This window comes from Hemicordylus capensis, chromosome 14 (genome assembly GCF_027244095.1).
Source record: "Hemicordylus capensis ecotype Gifberg chromosome 14, rHemCap1.1.pri, whole genome shotgun sequence".
Lineage (NCBI taxonomy): Eukaryota > Metazoa > Chordata > Lepidosauria > Squamata > Cordylidae > Hemicordylus > Hemicordylus capensis.
This window is the reverse complement of record NC_069670.1, coordinates 16,574,618-16,591,747: the sequence shown is the minus strand read 5'-3', so window position 1 is coordinate 16,591,747 and position 17,130 is coordinate 16,574,618. Positions and strand designations below refer to the sequence as shown.

The 17,130-nt window shown below is 47.4% G+C and overlaps 1 protein-coding gene across 1 annotated transcript in view; it reads right to left on the bottom strand.

The window, feature by feature from the left end:
* The window catches only part of ACTN3 (actinin alpha 3), a 40,053-nt gene extending 22,967 nt beyond the window's left edge, over window positions 1-17,086 (bottom strand). Inside the window, exon 1 of the mRNA XM_053277637.1 lies at window positions 16,716-17,086. Within this exon, the coding sequence (XP_053133612.1) occupies window positions 16,716-16,853 (138 nt within the window). The 5' untranslated portion in view covers window positions 16,854-17,086. The remainder of the gene's footprint in view (window positions 1-16,715) is intronic.
* Between the last annotated feature and the right edge of the window lie 44 nt (window positions 17,087-17,130).

The following is a 17,130-nucleotide window of genomic DNA, read 5'->3' as shown; positions in this document are numbered from 1 at the left end:
AATGAGCCCTCAGATCTGATTTTCAAGGTTAGAGGGTTTAGCTTCCATCCAGGACTGGGCCCCAGGCCAGCATCACCCTTTTCACAGCTAGTGTGCCTGAAACTTCTAAAATGGGATGTTGCCCTATTTGAAACACTCTGCACATATTCTGACTCCTGAGTAGCTGCAGCTTGCCCTGGTGCATTTGTCAGTTCTTTGGTATGCACCATTAACACACACACACACACACACACACACACACACACACACACACACACACACACACACACCTTAAAACAAACTGGGTGGGAAGGAAGGGTTCCTGGCACCCCATGCAAAGTTCTAGCTATTTTTCTGGGACCTGCTCACACACATCCTCCACAGACAGGTTCATCAGCAATACTCCAGGTTGCTGAGATCTTATCTAGTGTGGATGCTCCAAACAGGAAGGAACACCTCTCAGGAGCCCTCGTACAATCAGGCCAAAGCTCTGAATTAATCTCTTGATTAAAACTTCTGCTTTAATATTTATGTTTGTCTAAAGAAATATTTGTTGATTAGCTGCACGACTTTTAGTTGATAGTTTAACCAACTATATCTGCATATACTTGCATATGGGTAAAAACAGTTATTCTGGAGACAAAAACGTTTTTAGACAATGGTTTTGTAAATACTTGTTCGACAAATAATTGACTTTAAACGACAAACATTAAACAGAGGACTTCTCTCAAACAAGCCAAAGGCTTTTAATTGACTCATCCAGGGGTTCTCAAACTTGGGTCCCCAGATGTTGCTGTGCTACAACCATGGCCTTCATGACCGAGGAGGATGGGAATTGTAGTCCAGCAACATCTGGGCACCCAAGTTTGAGAACCCCTGGATGGATGAATCCAATGTTGATTAACCCAATACATGTACAGCCTTACTTCTGGCTCAGAGGAAGGATCAAACTGGCTGTGATGGGAGCAGCTGTGCTTGTGATTTGTGTGTCTGCTGCATTCTGGATCACACCCTGGGCTCATCTCCCTGCAATCTGTTGCTTCAGGAGCGCCTCTGGGAGAAAAGTGACTGAGGTGACAGTGGAGAGGTAAATCCAGGGAGCGTGTTGCCACGAAGGCAGCAGGGTTTAGATTGCATGCAAAACCATGTTATTGTTATTGACTGAACGTTTTGCTCCTTAACTCGGCTTCTGCAAGGGCTAGAACTTAGCTGTTGTTGTTTTTTAATGGAAATGGAAATCCGGGCAAATCTGGGTGGGTTAAGCAATCTGGGTGAGATGCTTAAAATCTGGGTGAAACCCGGAATTCCGGGGGGCATGGCAACTCTAGGAGAATCCCTTCGTATAAGTCACAGATTAATCAAGTATACCGGTGTGTGTGTGTGTGTAAGCAGAAATCTCCTAGCCAAGTCCAATCAAATTCAAAGTCAAACTCAAGGTACCCAGGATTGATTGGCAGAGTCTTCTCTCAGCCAACCAATCCCATGTAAGCAGCCCTGCCTGCTCGTTTTGTTTTGTTCCAGTTCTTTACGCGTTCCACCATGAAGCCTTTCCTGGTCCTCACCAGGAAAGTTCCTACATAGCTAGTAAAACCACCATCCTTTCACCTAGAATCATCGGGCAACATTCTCCATTTGCAATAAGGCATCTTCTGGTCTCCATTTGAACCATAAGACCATCAACTCTCTGCAATCTCCTGCCTCCGCAGATGTTAGTCAATTATATAATTTGGAAGCAATACATTCATTTAAAAATAGTTGGAATTTGCTGTTTTCTTCCAGCTGGAACTCAGTGGGATTCCTTCAGGACGCTTATTACAGTGAACTCAACCAAACACCGAATTCCAGCTATTTTAATGAATGTATTGCTTCCAAATCATGCAACTGACTTACATTACTTAACATGATATTATCTAGCAATACCCGTCTGTGGCCTAGATTCTTCTGTAATGTTTACTCACAAGTAAGTTCCACTCAGCAAAAGTCCCCTGCAATGTTAATTAAATATCTCTTCCTTGCAGCTTTCAAGCTTGTTTCTTGTTTAGCACTGCAGGGGGATTAATTGCCCTTAATTAGTCAGTTCCTGATCCTCCTGTGAGAGGATTCTAATCACTGGTTTCACAGCATTCTTTCTTTCCTTTTACAGCAAAATGGCATAATTATAAGGGGGGGGGAATGCAAGGAAGCTAGTAATTAAACACAGACTTAAGGAGCAATTCATTTCTAATCTCCTAGCTGCACCGAACAAGAAGCAATACAATGGCAGATGCTTTAAATTAAAGAAACAGTAGCCCTTAGCTTCAAATTGTGTGTTGCCCATCACACTGTACAGGTTAGCACTGCAATTTCCTTTTACTTAACAAACAAACGAACTCTCTATAAATCAAATCTGAAAAAAGATAACCCTGGATAACAACTACCTGGTAAGAAGGTCCTCTGGGTTCTCCATAAAAAGCAAGTGAGCAAAAGAAGGTAATCCTAGAGGGAACGGGTGTGTGGGAACAACATTCAAGATGGGAAATTGTGTTTAGAAGGGCCAGTGGAATAATTCCTCTAATTATTTCGCGGGCCCTTCTAAACACAATTTCCCATCTTGAATGTTGCTCCCACACACCCGTTCCCTCTAGGATTACCTTCTTTTGCTCACTTGCTTTTTATGGCAGGCGTTCCCAACCTGTACTCCTCCAGATGTTGCTGAACCACAACTCCCATCATTCCTTACCACAGTAAATTGTAGCCGGAATGACAAGAGTCCCTGCTCGAGTGAGTTTGAATATTTTTCAAATATATATATACATAAGCTCTAGCCCTTGTAGAAGCGGAATTATGGATCAAAACATGCAGTACTCTTCTGCTCAAAAATTATTTTCAAGCCAATGTACATAATATGCAAATTAGGCACCCGGATTTGGAAAGCCAGGATATGGCAACCCGAATTGATTTCCTTTGGGTCCTGAGGTTTCAGGTTCAGTAGTAGTTTAGAATGAGCGACATTTTCCTCTTCCTGCCCACCCCTGCCCCCAAACTTTAATTTATTCCGTAGACTTCTTCAAAGTCCAGATTTCATTTCCCCCCCCTAAAGGGCAGACAAGCAGTTTAAGGGCAGTGTGAAATGGAAGGAACTCCTACAAATAAGCAGAGTGCTGCAGGGACAAGGGGTGGTTGTCTATTTCAAAAACAGTTGGCCTGTGTCTGAGTCTTGGTCTATTTCAAGGGGCTACTTGGAAGTGAGAATTTTAGGATAGGAATGTTGAAAGAAGCTGCAGAAGCACCCTGACTTATCTGTTGTGCCTACATCAAATAATCAGGGACACCTCCAAAGAGAGAACAGCATCCCCCAAGCATCTTGATGCACACAGATCAACTGAATCCTATTTTTTTTGAAACCCAAACTGACACTTGTTTGTGTTAAGGTTCTGCAAAAATTCAAAAGTTTCAGATAAGTTTGTAAACGACTGTCTGAAGCTCTTGCAGGTCTCTCTCTAGGCAAGGGCTACTAGTCCTGACGGCTATCGGCTGCTTCCAGGCCCAGAGGCAGGAGGCCTCTGAATCCCAGTTGTAGGGAAGCAACAGCAGGAGAGGGAACATGCCCTCATCTCTTGCCTGTGGGCTTCACAGAGGCATCTGGTGGGCCACTGTGGGAAACAGGGTGTTGGAGTACTTAGGCCTCTAGCCTGATTCAGAGGTAAACAGATTTTTGTTCTCTGTTCTGCAGACCATTGATAGCCACACAGTTGCCACCTTACAGGTCCTTTGATACCCACTGAATTCAATGAAACTGAGTCATCCCATGCTGAACACTGCCATGCCATCAAAATAAATGGGAATTGAAAGTGGGGCTTTGGCTGGGCTTGCGTATTTTTTCAACAGATTTCATTCTAGTGGAGGGTCATCCAGAGAACACGTTTTCTGGCTTGTGGCCTCATTTGCAGTGAGGAGGTGCAGGCTACCAGCTGAAGCTTTCACTGAAAAGTGTGGGAGATGGGAGGCTGTTTAATGCTGAGGGTAAGCATGCAACATCTCTATGGAACTCTTTATGGATGGAAAAATCTCCGCGACCTGGTCAGCCAACACTCTCTGAGGCTGGCACATAAGCATGTTGACATTTTACCCCACAGCTGCACAAGGCTGTGACTCGTACAAATTTGATTCTGGTACTTAGGAATTTGCAATTAAGCCCCGGACTAACATGTTGTGTTATGAGCTCAGCCTTAAGAGAAAAACAGAGCTCAATGAGTTTCTCAGCCATGGGCCTGGTTTCCTCCCACCTTCTCAAATGGATTGAAAATCCTATATATCAGCGAACTGAATGCTGGTTCAGTTGTGATTCTTATCCCTCCTACCATGCTTCAGGGCGCGTTCCAGACTAGACCCTACAACGGGGTCAGGTCATATCTCGGGAGTGTGCTTCCACACTTCCTGCGTCGTGACACCGCAGTCCCTACGTCGACAGCAGGATCCCATTCACATTTCCACTGCCTTGTTTCGAATTTAATCGCTGTGATACAGAGCACGGACGTTGTACATCCGGCGTGAAAAAGTTGCTGTTTTTTCGGGTTGTAAGTTGCTGCGAGACTGCTCCCCCTGCTGTTTACGTCCCGAATGCGACTTGCCCGAACAGAGGCATTTTGCTGCTGTTCCAGCAGCGAGTCTGGAAAGCGCCTAGTTGGCTGCCTGCTTTTGAAACGTTCCTAAGTGCCCAGTTCAGATATAAAAGGTTGACTTGATGCTTTATGGATACATTTACCAGTTTTTTAAAATATAAAACTGCTCCAGGATGGGGAGGGAGGTTTCTTGATGACAGAGTTCACCAGCCAATCCATGCCCTACACATTTGGCTTCTGCTGTTCATTTATAGAATTCTGGGTTTTCTAGAATTCATCCCTGGAGACCCAAAGCACATCCAGACTGAAGGCAGTATGGACACTGCCAAATTGGACCCGTTGCTTCAGATGGGTTCTCTGTCTGTCTTCACCCTTAAGCAAATTGCACAGCGTACCACAAGACCAGCTCTCCTCTCCTCACCAGCTCTCTTTCCTCCCAATGGCCTGCAGTATCAGGCATATGCTGAACCTAACCACTACCAATTTCCCCACAGTCATGGTACCAAGAAGAAGCACGGAAACACACAGGGTAGGCCACCTAGAAGCCTAGGCAGGACTCATTAGACAAGAGGAGAGCTGGTCTTGTGATAGCAAGCACGACTTGTCCCCTTAGCTAAGCAGGGTCTGCCCTGGTTGCATATGAATGGGAGACTTGATGTCTGAGCACTGGAAGAGATTCCCCCCTTATGGGATGGAGCTGTTCTGGGGAGACCAGAAGGTTCCAAGTTCCCTCCCTGGCAGCATCTCTAAAGATAGGGCTGAGAGAGATTTTCCTGCCCGCTGCCTTGGAGAAGCCACTGCCAGTCTGTGAAGACAATACTGAGCTAGATGGACCAATGGTCTGACTCAGTATATGGCAGCTTCCTATGTTCCTATGAGACATCACAGAGGAAACCCACTTTTATTTGCTGGATGTAGAATTCAAAGTACCCCAGTGGAATCTGGTTCAGAATTTAGCATCCCGGCAGTATCCTTTCTTTCATAAAAGTAAGCGGGGAACAGAAAGGACTGGAGGAACAGGACAGGGTCAAAAGGTCTACCTGAAGGTCTTCTACTGACAGAGAAACAGCCGCAGCCTTGGGAAGGTACAGTGCAAAAGGTAAATCTTTGGCCACTTCCAAGCTGAATACACCATGAACAGGAAGGGAAAGAAGGACTCACAAATGGAACTGACTTATCCAAATAAATCCAATTTATCCAAGACAGTGAATTCAACTTTTTTTTTTTAAATTCACCCCCACCTCCAGGGGAAAAGAAGAAAAACCTCCCAGGGGAACTGGCTCTAGCTTATTTTTCTCCCCAATATGCTAGTTCTCCATGAAGAGCGGTTTACAAAAAAGAGGGGGAGAGGAGGGAATATGCAAAATGCAACCCCCTTACGAGATTTCCGAAATGGCATTGCTCAGCAAGATCCTTCCTGCTCTCCAATAATGTGTGTGTGGTGTTTTGAATGCATAGTATTGACATTGTCCATATCCTGAGGATCACGATATTGGCTCTCACCCAGTCTGCACGTTCCCCTCACTGTGCACTGTAGATTTTCTGACCCTGTTTGTCTCATGACTGGGTCGAAATGTGTCACTGGTACCCGCAGAAAGCTATTTCCAGCACATTGAGACCAGGCAGAGTGGGGTAGGGTGAGGGGGGTGTCTCCCCACAGGTGCTTTTGTCATGCCTGGGACAGCTGTGTCTCATTTGCCATAGCTTACTAGGGGATTTGGGATTTAAGGGATTTGGCTGCAGCCAACAGGATTGCGAAAGGGGCAATTCTATCTCTTAGGGCAGCCGAGAGATGATATCACACAAAGCTGAGGGGCTGGAACACACTGTATGGGTGATGTGATGAATGCATGCGATTAACTCTGCCCTGCCCTGCAGTGCTTTTATGGATCTGTGTGAATTCACTCACTGGGCTCGGGCTGCCTTGGGCATCATGCATCCATCGCACTTTCGCACAGTGCTCTTTGAGTGTGCAAAACCCACATAGGTAAACAGCCCTGAGCCATTTTTTGGAAGGGGGGGTATATAAATCAAATGAATAAATAATAAATAAATACATACGTTGTTTTGACGTAATCCTTCCAATAAACCTGTATGGTAAGGAAGGATGGCTGGCCCCATATGGTAGCTGGGAGGCCGAGTTTGAGGGAGAGTGGCTTGCCTAAAGCCACTCAGTCAGTTAGTGGAAGAGGCAAGATTTAAAACAGGGACATCTTGGTGGGCAGCTCAGTCTCTTGGCTCAGTGTCCTCAAACTGGGCCTCCCCAGATGTGGCTGGGCATAATCTCCAGCCATTGGCCGTTTTGACTGATGGGAGTTGCAGGGGAGGGGCCTGCAGCTCAGTGGCAGAACATCTGCTTTGCATGCAGAAGAACCCAGGTTCAGCTCCTGGCAGCAGGGCCTGAAACCTTAGGAACATAGAAAGCTGGCTTGTATGGAGTCAGACCCTTGGGCCATGTTGAGCAGTATTGCCCACCCAGACTGGCAGCGGCTTCTTCAAGGTTGCAGGCAGGAGTCTCCCTCGGCCCTGTCTTGTTGGTGATGCTGCCAGGGAGGGAACTTGAAACCTTCTGCATGCAAGTGTGCAGGTGCTCTTTCCAGAGAGGCCCCATCCCCTAAAAAGAGTATCTCAGCATTCACGCATGCAGTCTCCCATTCAAGTGCAAACCAGGGCAGATGCTGCTTAGCAAAAGGGGACAATTCATGCTTGCTACCACAAGACCAGCTTTTGGAGAAGCTGCTGCCAGTCAGTGTAGACAAGAGGGCGCTCATCAGGGGTGTCAAACTGAGGCCCTCCAGATGTTGCTGGCCTACAACTCCCATCATCCCTGGCTACTGGCCATGGTGACTGGGGATGATGGGAGTTGTAGGCCAACAACAGCTGGAGGGCCACAGTTTGACACCCCTGCGCTAGAGAGTCCAATGGCTAACTTCCTATGTTCCTAGTCCAGCAACATCTGGGGATCCAAGTTTGAGAACTCCATTATATTCACTATGCCACACCAGCTCTTTCCGTGTTGGCCAGCTTTCCCTTGATGGCATTTTCAATATGGACCTGTTGTCCAGCTGCTGAGAAGCCAGCAACAGTTGGTTTGCTGAGCTAAAATAGACCAGAATTGCACAGCATTTTTCACGTCAAAGAGCAGCATAGAAATGAGAAATGGTAAACAACTTTGCCAAGCCCGTCTTGGAGCTGAATTGAGGAGTGTATACTGCATAAAAGAAATGGCTTTTGGTGCTTTCTCTATAATGCAGGAGACTAAAACTTAGTACAGAAAATAAGGGGAAACATTCCCCCCCCCCCGCCAGCATGCTGCACAAATAACCCATATAATTCACTGCCACAGGATGTTATGGACGTTATGGACAGCATTGCTTGGTTAAAAGAAGGGAATGGGATGGGATATATTTGATATGTCCACCGACAGTGGGATGTAATCGCATACTGTGCACACTGCTAAGTTTCTCATTGCTAAAAAAAACAAGAGAATTGAAGATGGATGAGTCTCGTCTCAAGTGGTCTGAATTATTTTTGCACATGGTTGGACCTGCTGAAGATCTTGTCAGATCCATATTCACCTGTCTGCTTCTCTTTTTAACGACCCATTTCCCTCCTCCTTTTTTCTCAATTGTTTAAATGACACCCCCATTTTTGGCTGCACAGTTTGACATTTAGGGTGGCGGGCGGCAGTTGACATGTCTGAGAACCTTCTTGGGCCAACTCTCACACATGTGCAAAAGCTTTAAAAGATACGTGGCGTGCTTCCTTCTTAAATGGATGTTGAGGGGATGATCACAAAGCTGCCCCTTGCACAAAATGGCTGGACAACGTGACTTTGTTGACATTCAAACGGGACTTTGTTACCACATCAGAATATGGATGTATTAAATTGGTTACAACTGATGCTACACATCCTTTGGGACAGAAAAGGAGTCTCCTTAGCAACTTCTCCCTTCTCCCACATTCCTCCTACAATAGTTATGCCACCAGAGTGCCCCCTCTCTGAATGGACAACCATTGGGAGAGGAAGCTAAAGTTTGAAGAGTAGAAGAAACAAGTCAAAAACACTGCGTTGTCCAGAAAGAAGACAAACATAGCCCAAATTCCTGATGTGTATGTCTGGGCCTTGCTTACTGAACCCCTGTGCACCACTGCCTTAGATTCAAGCCTGATGGTATGATTATTCCTTGTCATCTATCTTCATGACAGACTTCTGAGGCTAGTTATTGATTAATACCATGTTCTATAGATGATGAAAACGCTGCTGAGTGATTACGCCCAAAATTCCCACGCCCAGAGTGTTGCTGCCATGCCATTTCTCTCCCCCACTTCAGATCCAACCTCTTCCCCAAAGCCTTTCATTTAATGCTCGAGTCGACAACAAAAACAAAGCCTCAAGAACATGTCCTGGCCTTTGCTCACATTGACCATGTATGACTCTTGTCTCTCCCAGTCTTCCAGGCTCCTTTCCCTTTGTTGCCTTTCTTATGAATAAAATTTAGATTGTGAGCTCCTTGGGGCAGAGCTCTGTCTCGAATCCGCAAGCAGAAGCTTTGTGGTACAGGGGACAAGAAAATCAATGGGAAATGACAGAATATTTTAAATACTAGTAGCTTAATATGTTTAAAGTTATCCAGTGACTTTAAATGTTAATATATATTTCTTCTTTTTTGGGGGGGTAACATTAATTCTATTTGTCAGTCTAGTGTCTTTACATTCATTGACCAGGACACTAGAAGGTGGGACTGAGCAAATGGTAGTATGCGACCCATGTGTTTTTACTTGTGTATCTTCAAGAGAGGCCGATCATTCAGGAGAGAGACTTGAAAAGCCCTTAGGGAGGCAGGTCCTCACAACTTCACTCCCCTCATGGGAGTATGTATGTATGTATGTATGTATGTATGTATTCATTCATTCGTTGGTTCATTCATTCATTCGATTTCCTTCCAAAAATGGCTCAGGGCAGTTTACACAGAGAAATAAATAGATAGATAGATTAGATTAGATTAGATTAGATTAGATTAGATTAGATTAGATTAGATGGCTCCCTGTCCCCAAAGGGCTCACGATCTAAAAAGAAACATAAGATAAGTTCACACAGCAGGCTTTACCAAGGATGTTCTGCGAGGTTTACTGCAAACTGGTTGTGCACAGTGGACTTTTTTTTAAACCCCAGATATAAATCGGGCTGCACTCTAACGCAAAGTGAAAAACCCGAATTGTGTGTGAAGTGCTTCCCGATAGCTTGCAAGGACTTCCGTGTAAATTGGCTGATATGTGAATGCATGCTCTCCATTCCAGAGGAGATACGAGTGAGAGGGCTTTAAAAGGCCCGGTGTGAAAAACACTATGGCCATGGCCTGCCTTGTCTTGTTTAGCTTCCGTCACTCTATAAAGCTCCATGTACAGCGATGATGCTGTGCTAACATTAGTATGAATAACTCTTCTAAAGAATAACCCCTGCTCACTGGGCAAAGAGGCACCTTTTAATGTGGTGATTCTCTTTATTGAGCAGGGGGAGAGTCACTGGCCCTCTCCACCCACAGCACAGTACTTCCAGTGACTGTTGCTGGTGTCTATCTTATGTTTCTTTTTTAGACTGTGAGCCCTTCGGGGACAGAGATCCATCTTATTTATTTATTATTTCTCTGTGTAAACTGCCCTGAGCCATTTTTGGAAGGGCGGTATAGAAATTGAATGAATGAATGAATGAATGAATGAATGAATAAATAAATAAATAAATAAATAGATTAAATAAAGTCTATGGATGAGCCATTGGGGAGAAGAGTTGGTTCTGCGGTAATGGTGAATTCTCCTCTTTGCTAAGTAGGGCCCATCCTGGTTTGCATTTGAATGGGTGACTACATGTGAACACGGTCTGCTGTAAGGTATTCCCCTTGGGCGATGGGGGTCATAGCTCAGTGGTAGAGCATCTGCTTTGCATGCACAAGGTCCCAGAGTCAAACCTGGCAGTGTCTCCCGGTAGGGCTGAGAGAGACTCCTGCCTGAAAGCTCACAATGCGACTGCCAGTCAGTGCTGACAATCCTGAGCCAGATGGACCAATGGCCTGACTCAGTATAAGGCAGCTTCCCAGCTGAGCAGGGATCGGAACCCAGGACTTAGAGCTGACGACCCAGCTTGACAGCCATTAGACAACTCTAGCTTGGCAGCCCTCGAAAAGGCACGATCTGTATCGGCTCCACCGCGACCTGTTTTGCTTCCTTAAGCAAAATGCAGAGCAGAACCCGCTCTGCCCCAGCTGAACTGCTCCCTGAAGCATCAATTCAGAATGCAGCCTTGCTGCCCTCTTTAAATAGCTTCTCCTGGAGGAGGCCAGGCCTTCCCGTCCGCCTTCTCCCGGGCAGGGGGGAGGGAGACCCCTTCTTGTCCCCTAATTAAGCTCTGCCCTCTTCCAAAATACTACCATTAGCTCATCCCCTGCCTCCTTGCAAGGGGAGTACAGCTGAGGGGCAGTTTTTAGAAACTGCCTTACATGGGCAAGGCATCTGGAACAGCAGCAGCAGCCGCTACCCGATACCCCAGGGCTGCCACTCACCCACCCTCCCACACACACTCACACGGATCTCTAGCATCAGCAGGAAATGGTGTCCCCAGCCAGCCGTACTGTAGGAGTCCTTCAGCAGGGGAAACGACCCCATCTCTGCAAAGAAGGGTGGGGATGGCAAGGGGTGGGAGGACGTCTCAGGGGGAGGAAGGGGGAAAGCCCAGTGTCCTCAGGGGTTTGTTTCCAACGGTAAAGCAGGCCTCTCATCAGAACAGCCCTGCTGGATCAGGCTCAAGGAAGCCCAACTCGTCCAGCATCCTGTCCACACAGTGGCCCACCAGAGACCTCTGAGAAGCCCAGGAGCCTAGCCAGGGAAGAGGGGGCTGTGTTCACTCTTTTCTTCCACGGCCCCCCAGAGTGAGGGAGATAATGAAGAAGATAGGGAGGGGTGGAGCTGGGGGGCTTTCCGGAGCTGGGGGTCTGGGTTCTTTGAACCCATCTGCTCAATTATAGCTACACCCCTGGAGAAGCCCACAGGTGAGCGATGAAGGCATGCCCTCTCTCCTGCGGTTGCCTCCCTGCAACTGGTATTTAAAGGCATCGTGCCTCTTCGGCTGGAGGTGGCCTATAGCCCTCAGACCAAAAGCCACTGATAGACTTGTTCTCCTTGAATTTATCCAAGCTCTTCTTAAAGCCATCCAGGCTGGTGGCTGTCGCCATGTCTTGTGGCAGAGAATTCCACAGGTGAATGATGCATTGTGTGAAAAAGTACTTTTGTCAATCCTAAACCTCTTGGCAATCAGTGTCATGGGATGACCCCTGGTTCTAGTACTATGTGAGGAGAAGAAAAAAAAATTTCTCTCCACACCATGCGTAATTTTATAGACCTCTATCATTATCCCTCTCAGTCATCTTTTTTTCGAAATTAAAAAAGCCCCAGGCATGGTAGCCTTGCCTCATAAGGAAGGTGCTCTAGGCCCCTGATCATCTTGGTTGCCCTCTTCTGCACCTTCTCCAGTTCTATAAGGTTGTTTTTGAGGTATGGTGACCAGAACTGTACACAGTACTCCAAATGTGGCTGCAGCATAGGTTTGTATAAGGGCATTGTGATATTAGCAGTTTTATTTCCAGGCCCCTTCCTATTGATTCCAAGCATGGAATTGGCCTTTTTCACAGCTGCCGCACACTGTGTCACTTTCAACAAGCTGTTCACACGAGGGTCCCCTCACCACATTTAATCAGAATTCCACCTATGAGAAGTGACTGTCTTCCTTTACTGGTTGGTGCTCACACACTTGTGTATTAATCAAGCATGGGTCAAAAATTGATGAAACAGGATTCACAATAAAATCATGTGATGATTTCATTAAAGAGAAGGAGGAAAACAGGCAGTGGTGGCAGGAGAAGAGACTGACATATACAGTACAGTAAAAAATTAACTTCATGTTGCAGGATTGGGTTAAAGTTTGCTCCCAAGTCTGAAAAGTTTGAAGATTATTGTATTAAAGGTACATTGCTGACTAAATTTACTTGAGGAAGCCCCACTGACATTAAAAGGACAAGTTATAATTTCAGTGGAATGTCCTCCGTTAAATTAAGACATGATTCCAGCTATTGTAAACTGCCCAGAGACGCAAGTTTTGGGCGGTATAGCAATCTTTTAAATAAATAATAAATAAAATAAATATTGGCTAGACTGAGTGCCGTGATTCGAGAGGAGAGATCCATGTCCAAAATCTCTGTTTTGCATGGAGCTGTGTCATAATTCCCTCTCGGCCTTCTCTGCCCTGTAGGGTGTGGCTCTTTCAAAAGCAAAATAAAGCTACCCTCTGCCTTTGGGGTAAAGTGTGAATGAACCTTTCTTATTTATCTAGATTCAAAGATCCCCACAAAAGAAAGCCCATCTTCTAGAGATGGAGTGAAACACTGACTGTAATAAATGCCTCTTTTGATCATGAACAGAGGTAGGGGTGTGTGTTTTATATACATATACATACATACGGGGGGGGGGGGTTGTTTAATGGTTCAGGCCAACTAGTCCTGCCGAAGTTATCCAGAAATTCACACTCAGTAAAGGGAGACAGCTTCCCCCAAAGCTCAGTGACCTTGCCCCTTCTAGAGCTTCTCATAAGCTGCATCTGTTCCTTAGTTTGAATCAGCCCAGCTAGAACTTGCAAAGGAATGGCAGGGCTGAGGAATCGAGATTATCCAGTTTGAGCAAAACAATCAGGCTGCAGAAACTCCCCAAAGCAAACTGGGATGAAGGGTGCAACCCAACGGTGGGTTTCCTGTTATCTAAGGTGACGCTCAAGCCTCAGACCCTTTGAGACTCCTGCTCCACTCTAGGCCCCAGTGATGCCTTGAGCCAAAGAACCGTGCAGGCTTTCCCTGCAGCCTTCTGCTCTCTTCTGGCCCTCCCCCTTGCTGTGGGTTCTAGAATAACAGAATGGGAGGTTTTCTTGTCCAACAACCACCCTTGCTCAGTGCAGAAACCTGCTTCTGCATCCCTGTAAAACTACTGAAAACCTCTTGCAAAGTAGAGTCCGCCATTGCATGAGACACTCGGTGCCAATCAGCTTTTACCGCTAGGGTCAAAGGGCTATCGGATCTGCCATACCTTTGGGTCCAAAGGAACAGGTGGAGAAATGCTTTCAGCAATGAGATCAGTGGGAACGGTGCCCGGGCCTCAAAGGGCAGGGTTGTATGGCCCAGCACAGACCCTTGGGACAAGCCATTCTGAATCATTTAGGGAAACCACGCGTCATGTTTTAGGCAAGGGGGATGTTGAGTTGGCATCTGCCTCCAGATAGATTACAGCCTTCATAATGAGCCTGGAGGTTAGCTGGGTCTGCTGTGCTTGGTGGCCGAGGAACCAGATCTGAGAAAAACGATGATGAATCTGGACTCGCCCCTAGATAAATTCATATTTCCCACTGGCAGTGTGACCATGAACCCAGTGCAGTCAAAAGGTCCCAAGTCATTTAGGTCTTAATTGCCTATATCGTGAGAGAGGCGTCTGCCTCTCATCTTGGCAGCAGTTCTAATAGAGGGCAGCATAAAACCCACTATCCACTTTATCTCTGGCATTCAGTTAGAATAAATTAGACAATGACCCTTGGTTGATGCCCCAGACGGAACTGGCATAGATTTAGTATCGGAAAAGGAAGGGATATTCTTGGGATACCACAACCTCAATCTCTTTACTAAATGTCCAGTTATGCATCATCCTACTAAACATGTGGCAGCTCAGAGAGTTCCCACTAAGGATTTCGTCAGTGGGTCAACTCCATATTCTGGTAGAGGTGCAGCTCTGTTCTTTCCCCTCAATTCCTAGCCACAAAAAATGAGGCGTGAAGGAGGAAGGATTATGTTCTCAGAATAACGCAGGCCTCCTTTCTCAAGTATGTCTATGTTTAACATGCAGTGTTGTTATAGTTGTGACCCTGTCCTGCACAACAATATCAACAGGCAGACCATTCTTTTTCCATTTTTTTTAAAGTGGGGGAAGTGCTGAAAGACGCACAGAAACATCTGATGGCCAAAGCCACTCGTTGTATGAAACTGCGGAGAACCGGAATCTGAACTTGCTTGCTTGCTTTGACCAGCAAGAGGGCATGTGGTATCCTCTCTGTCTGTGTCAGATGCTTACAACAGCAAGAACATGAGTATGCAAGCCTATGAGGATATACCCATGAAAGCACGTATACGCAAGGAATGCTTGGAAGAAAGAGTGAGAGCGCCTGCCAGGGGGTATTTGGAGGGATGAATGTCTGTATACAGGCTGTAATGGTGCAGCGGGGAAATGACTTGACTAGCAAGCCAGAGGTTGCCGGTTCGAATCTCCGCTGGTATATTTCCCAGACTATGGGCAGTCGTGATATAGGCGGATGCTGAAAAGCATCATCTCACACTGCGCTGGAGATGGCCATGGGAAACCCCTCCTGTATTCTACCAAAGACAACCACAGGGCTCTGTGGGCGCCACGAGTCGACACCGATTCGACGGCACACTTGACCGTTACTGTGTACGGAATCTGCTTAAGGGTGCTTGAGGATGTCCCTTGGCACAGTTTGTTGATATTTGTGAACAGGATTGTCTCTGTGGGGAGGGATGGTGAGACAAGCTCTCAGGGCCTGTGTATGTGACAGATAGCCTTGTGGGTTTGCAGAAGGCTCCCTTGCTTCCAAGAGGGGCACAGAAGGCAAAACCTTTGGCAGGTATGGATTCCGCCCCCTTGCTGCAGCATCCTGCTGGGAGAAGCCACACTTCTCTGCCACTCTTAAAGGCAAAGATGCCCCTTCAAGGGGTGGTCTTGGGATTGCTGAGCAGACACTTCCGCTGCTGCAGGAGGTGGCGGCAGCTCCCTGCTCTCGGTGACTGAGCCACAGTCTCTCCTGTCTGGCACCAGCTGAATCTGCAGTGCCACAGCCCAACCCACCCAAGTGGTTTGGAGCCGCCTGGAATCCTGTGTTTATGGTGGCAAGTTGGGGTGGGTGGGGTCAGGACATCCCCCATCTGTGATATCGTTCTTTAAAAACCTAGCTGCTAGGACATGTCCCCCCCTCTGCCACACAAAAGTATATTTAGCTCATGCCTGGCCCTCTCCCTTGAGTCTCCATCATTCCAGGCATAGCTCAGACACGCTCCGGCCCTTAACGGATTCCACTCGGGTGACAAATGCACTCCCTCAGTTCTCCTTGGTACCTCCCCCTCCGCCTGCCTGGAGCATTGGCCCGAGTCCCTTCTAACGTACTCTGCCCAAAATGTCACCCATGGTTCCATATAGGATGTAGATGGGGCTGATGGGGAGAAACAGCTGCCTGATGCACAGAGAGGGCAGCTGCCCCCTATTGGGTTCCTCTCTCCCCCCTCCCTGCCGCCAACCTACAGTGCACTGTAAGTAAAAGGCCTGTCTTCCTCTAGACCCAAGAGCTCTGCAGAATTGGGAGGCAAACATGATGGAAAGCATGTTTGGCGTGGCAGTGGCTACAGGGGGGAAAACGGGTCCTTACAGTAAATTCCTCTGCAGGCCAGGGCTGGCCTCACCACTGCACAGAAGCCATCCTCAAAGATCTGAAAAAAAGTCCATTTCATATACTGCAGAGGGCCACAGACCAGGCAATGCCCTGAGCATCCCTTGTTTTTAAAATGTGGGTCCTCTTCTCCTTCTCCCAGGCTTCTAGCCTGGGCCAGCCCCAGGGACTATTTTGTTGCCGCCCAGGAAGAGAGGTGTGCCTCGGGATTCCCCAGCAGAGCTTTACTGGTGCCTCCGGCAAGAAACACTGTGCCAGCCCAACTGAGCTGCTCATGCAGTCAGGCTGAGTTTGCTCCCTGGTGGGTCCTCCGTGGAGACTCCTCTGCCTCCCTCGAGAGACCTCTCCCTAAAGGCCCTAGCAGCAGCAGCAGCTGATATCCACATGATGGTTTATTTGCATACGTGCAGATTTAACAGGGTCCCTTCTTGAGGATGGAGGCCAAAGGGAAACCAAGAGCCGGCCAAGCGAACTTGTGCCTTAAAGCTGGCGGCGTGGCCCTCCTTGACTCTCCCAAGTGCAGAAAGAAAGAGTGGTGAGGCCTTCCAGCCGGGACCTCCACCCAGCCACCCACAAAGACCCTCGCTTGCCCCTACCTTTCGCTGTTGCTTCTCCCAGGCTGGGTCCAACAGCAGGTCACGATCCCAGTCCTCCTCCTGCGCCATGTAGTCCTCGGTCGTCATCATGTACGTGTGGTTGTACTGGACGTGCGTCTCTATCTGCGTCGTCGTCATGTTCCTTCGGTCTCGCGTGTCCCCGCTTTTCTCTCTGTGCCGGTCCTGCCTCCCTGTGAGTCCCTCTTGCCCTTCCTCGCACTCTCTCAGCCCCCTTCTCTCCTCTTTGCTCCCCTCAGCTCCTCTTGGAGGTCAAGATCCCCTGGTCCTTCCAGGCGGTCTGCCTGCCTGCTTTGCAGCTGCACCTGTCAAGCCCAGCCCACGTGACCAGTCCTCAATAAGTATTATCAGCCCTGGGAAGAGGGATCAGGTTCCATCTTAAAAAGGCCAAGGGGAG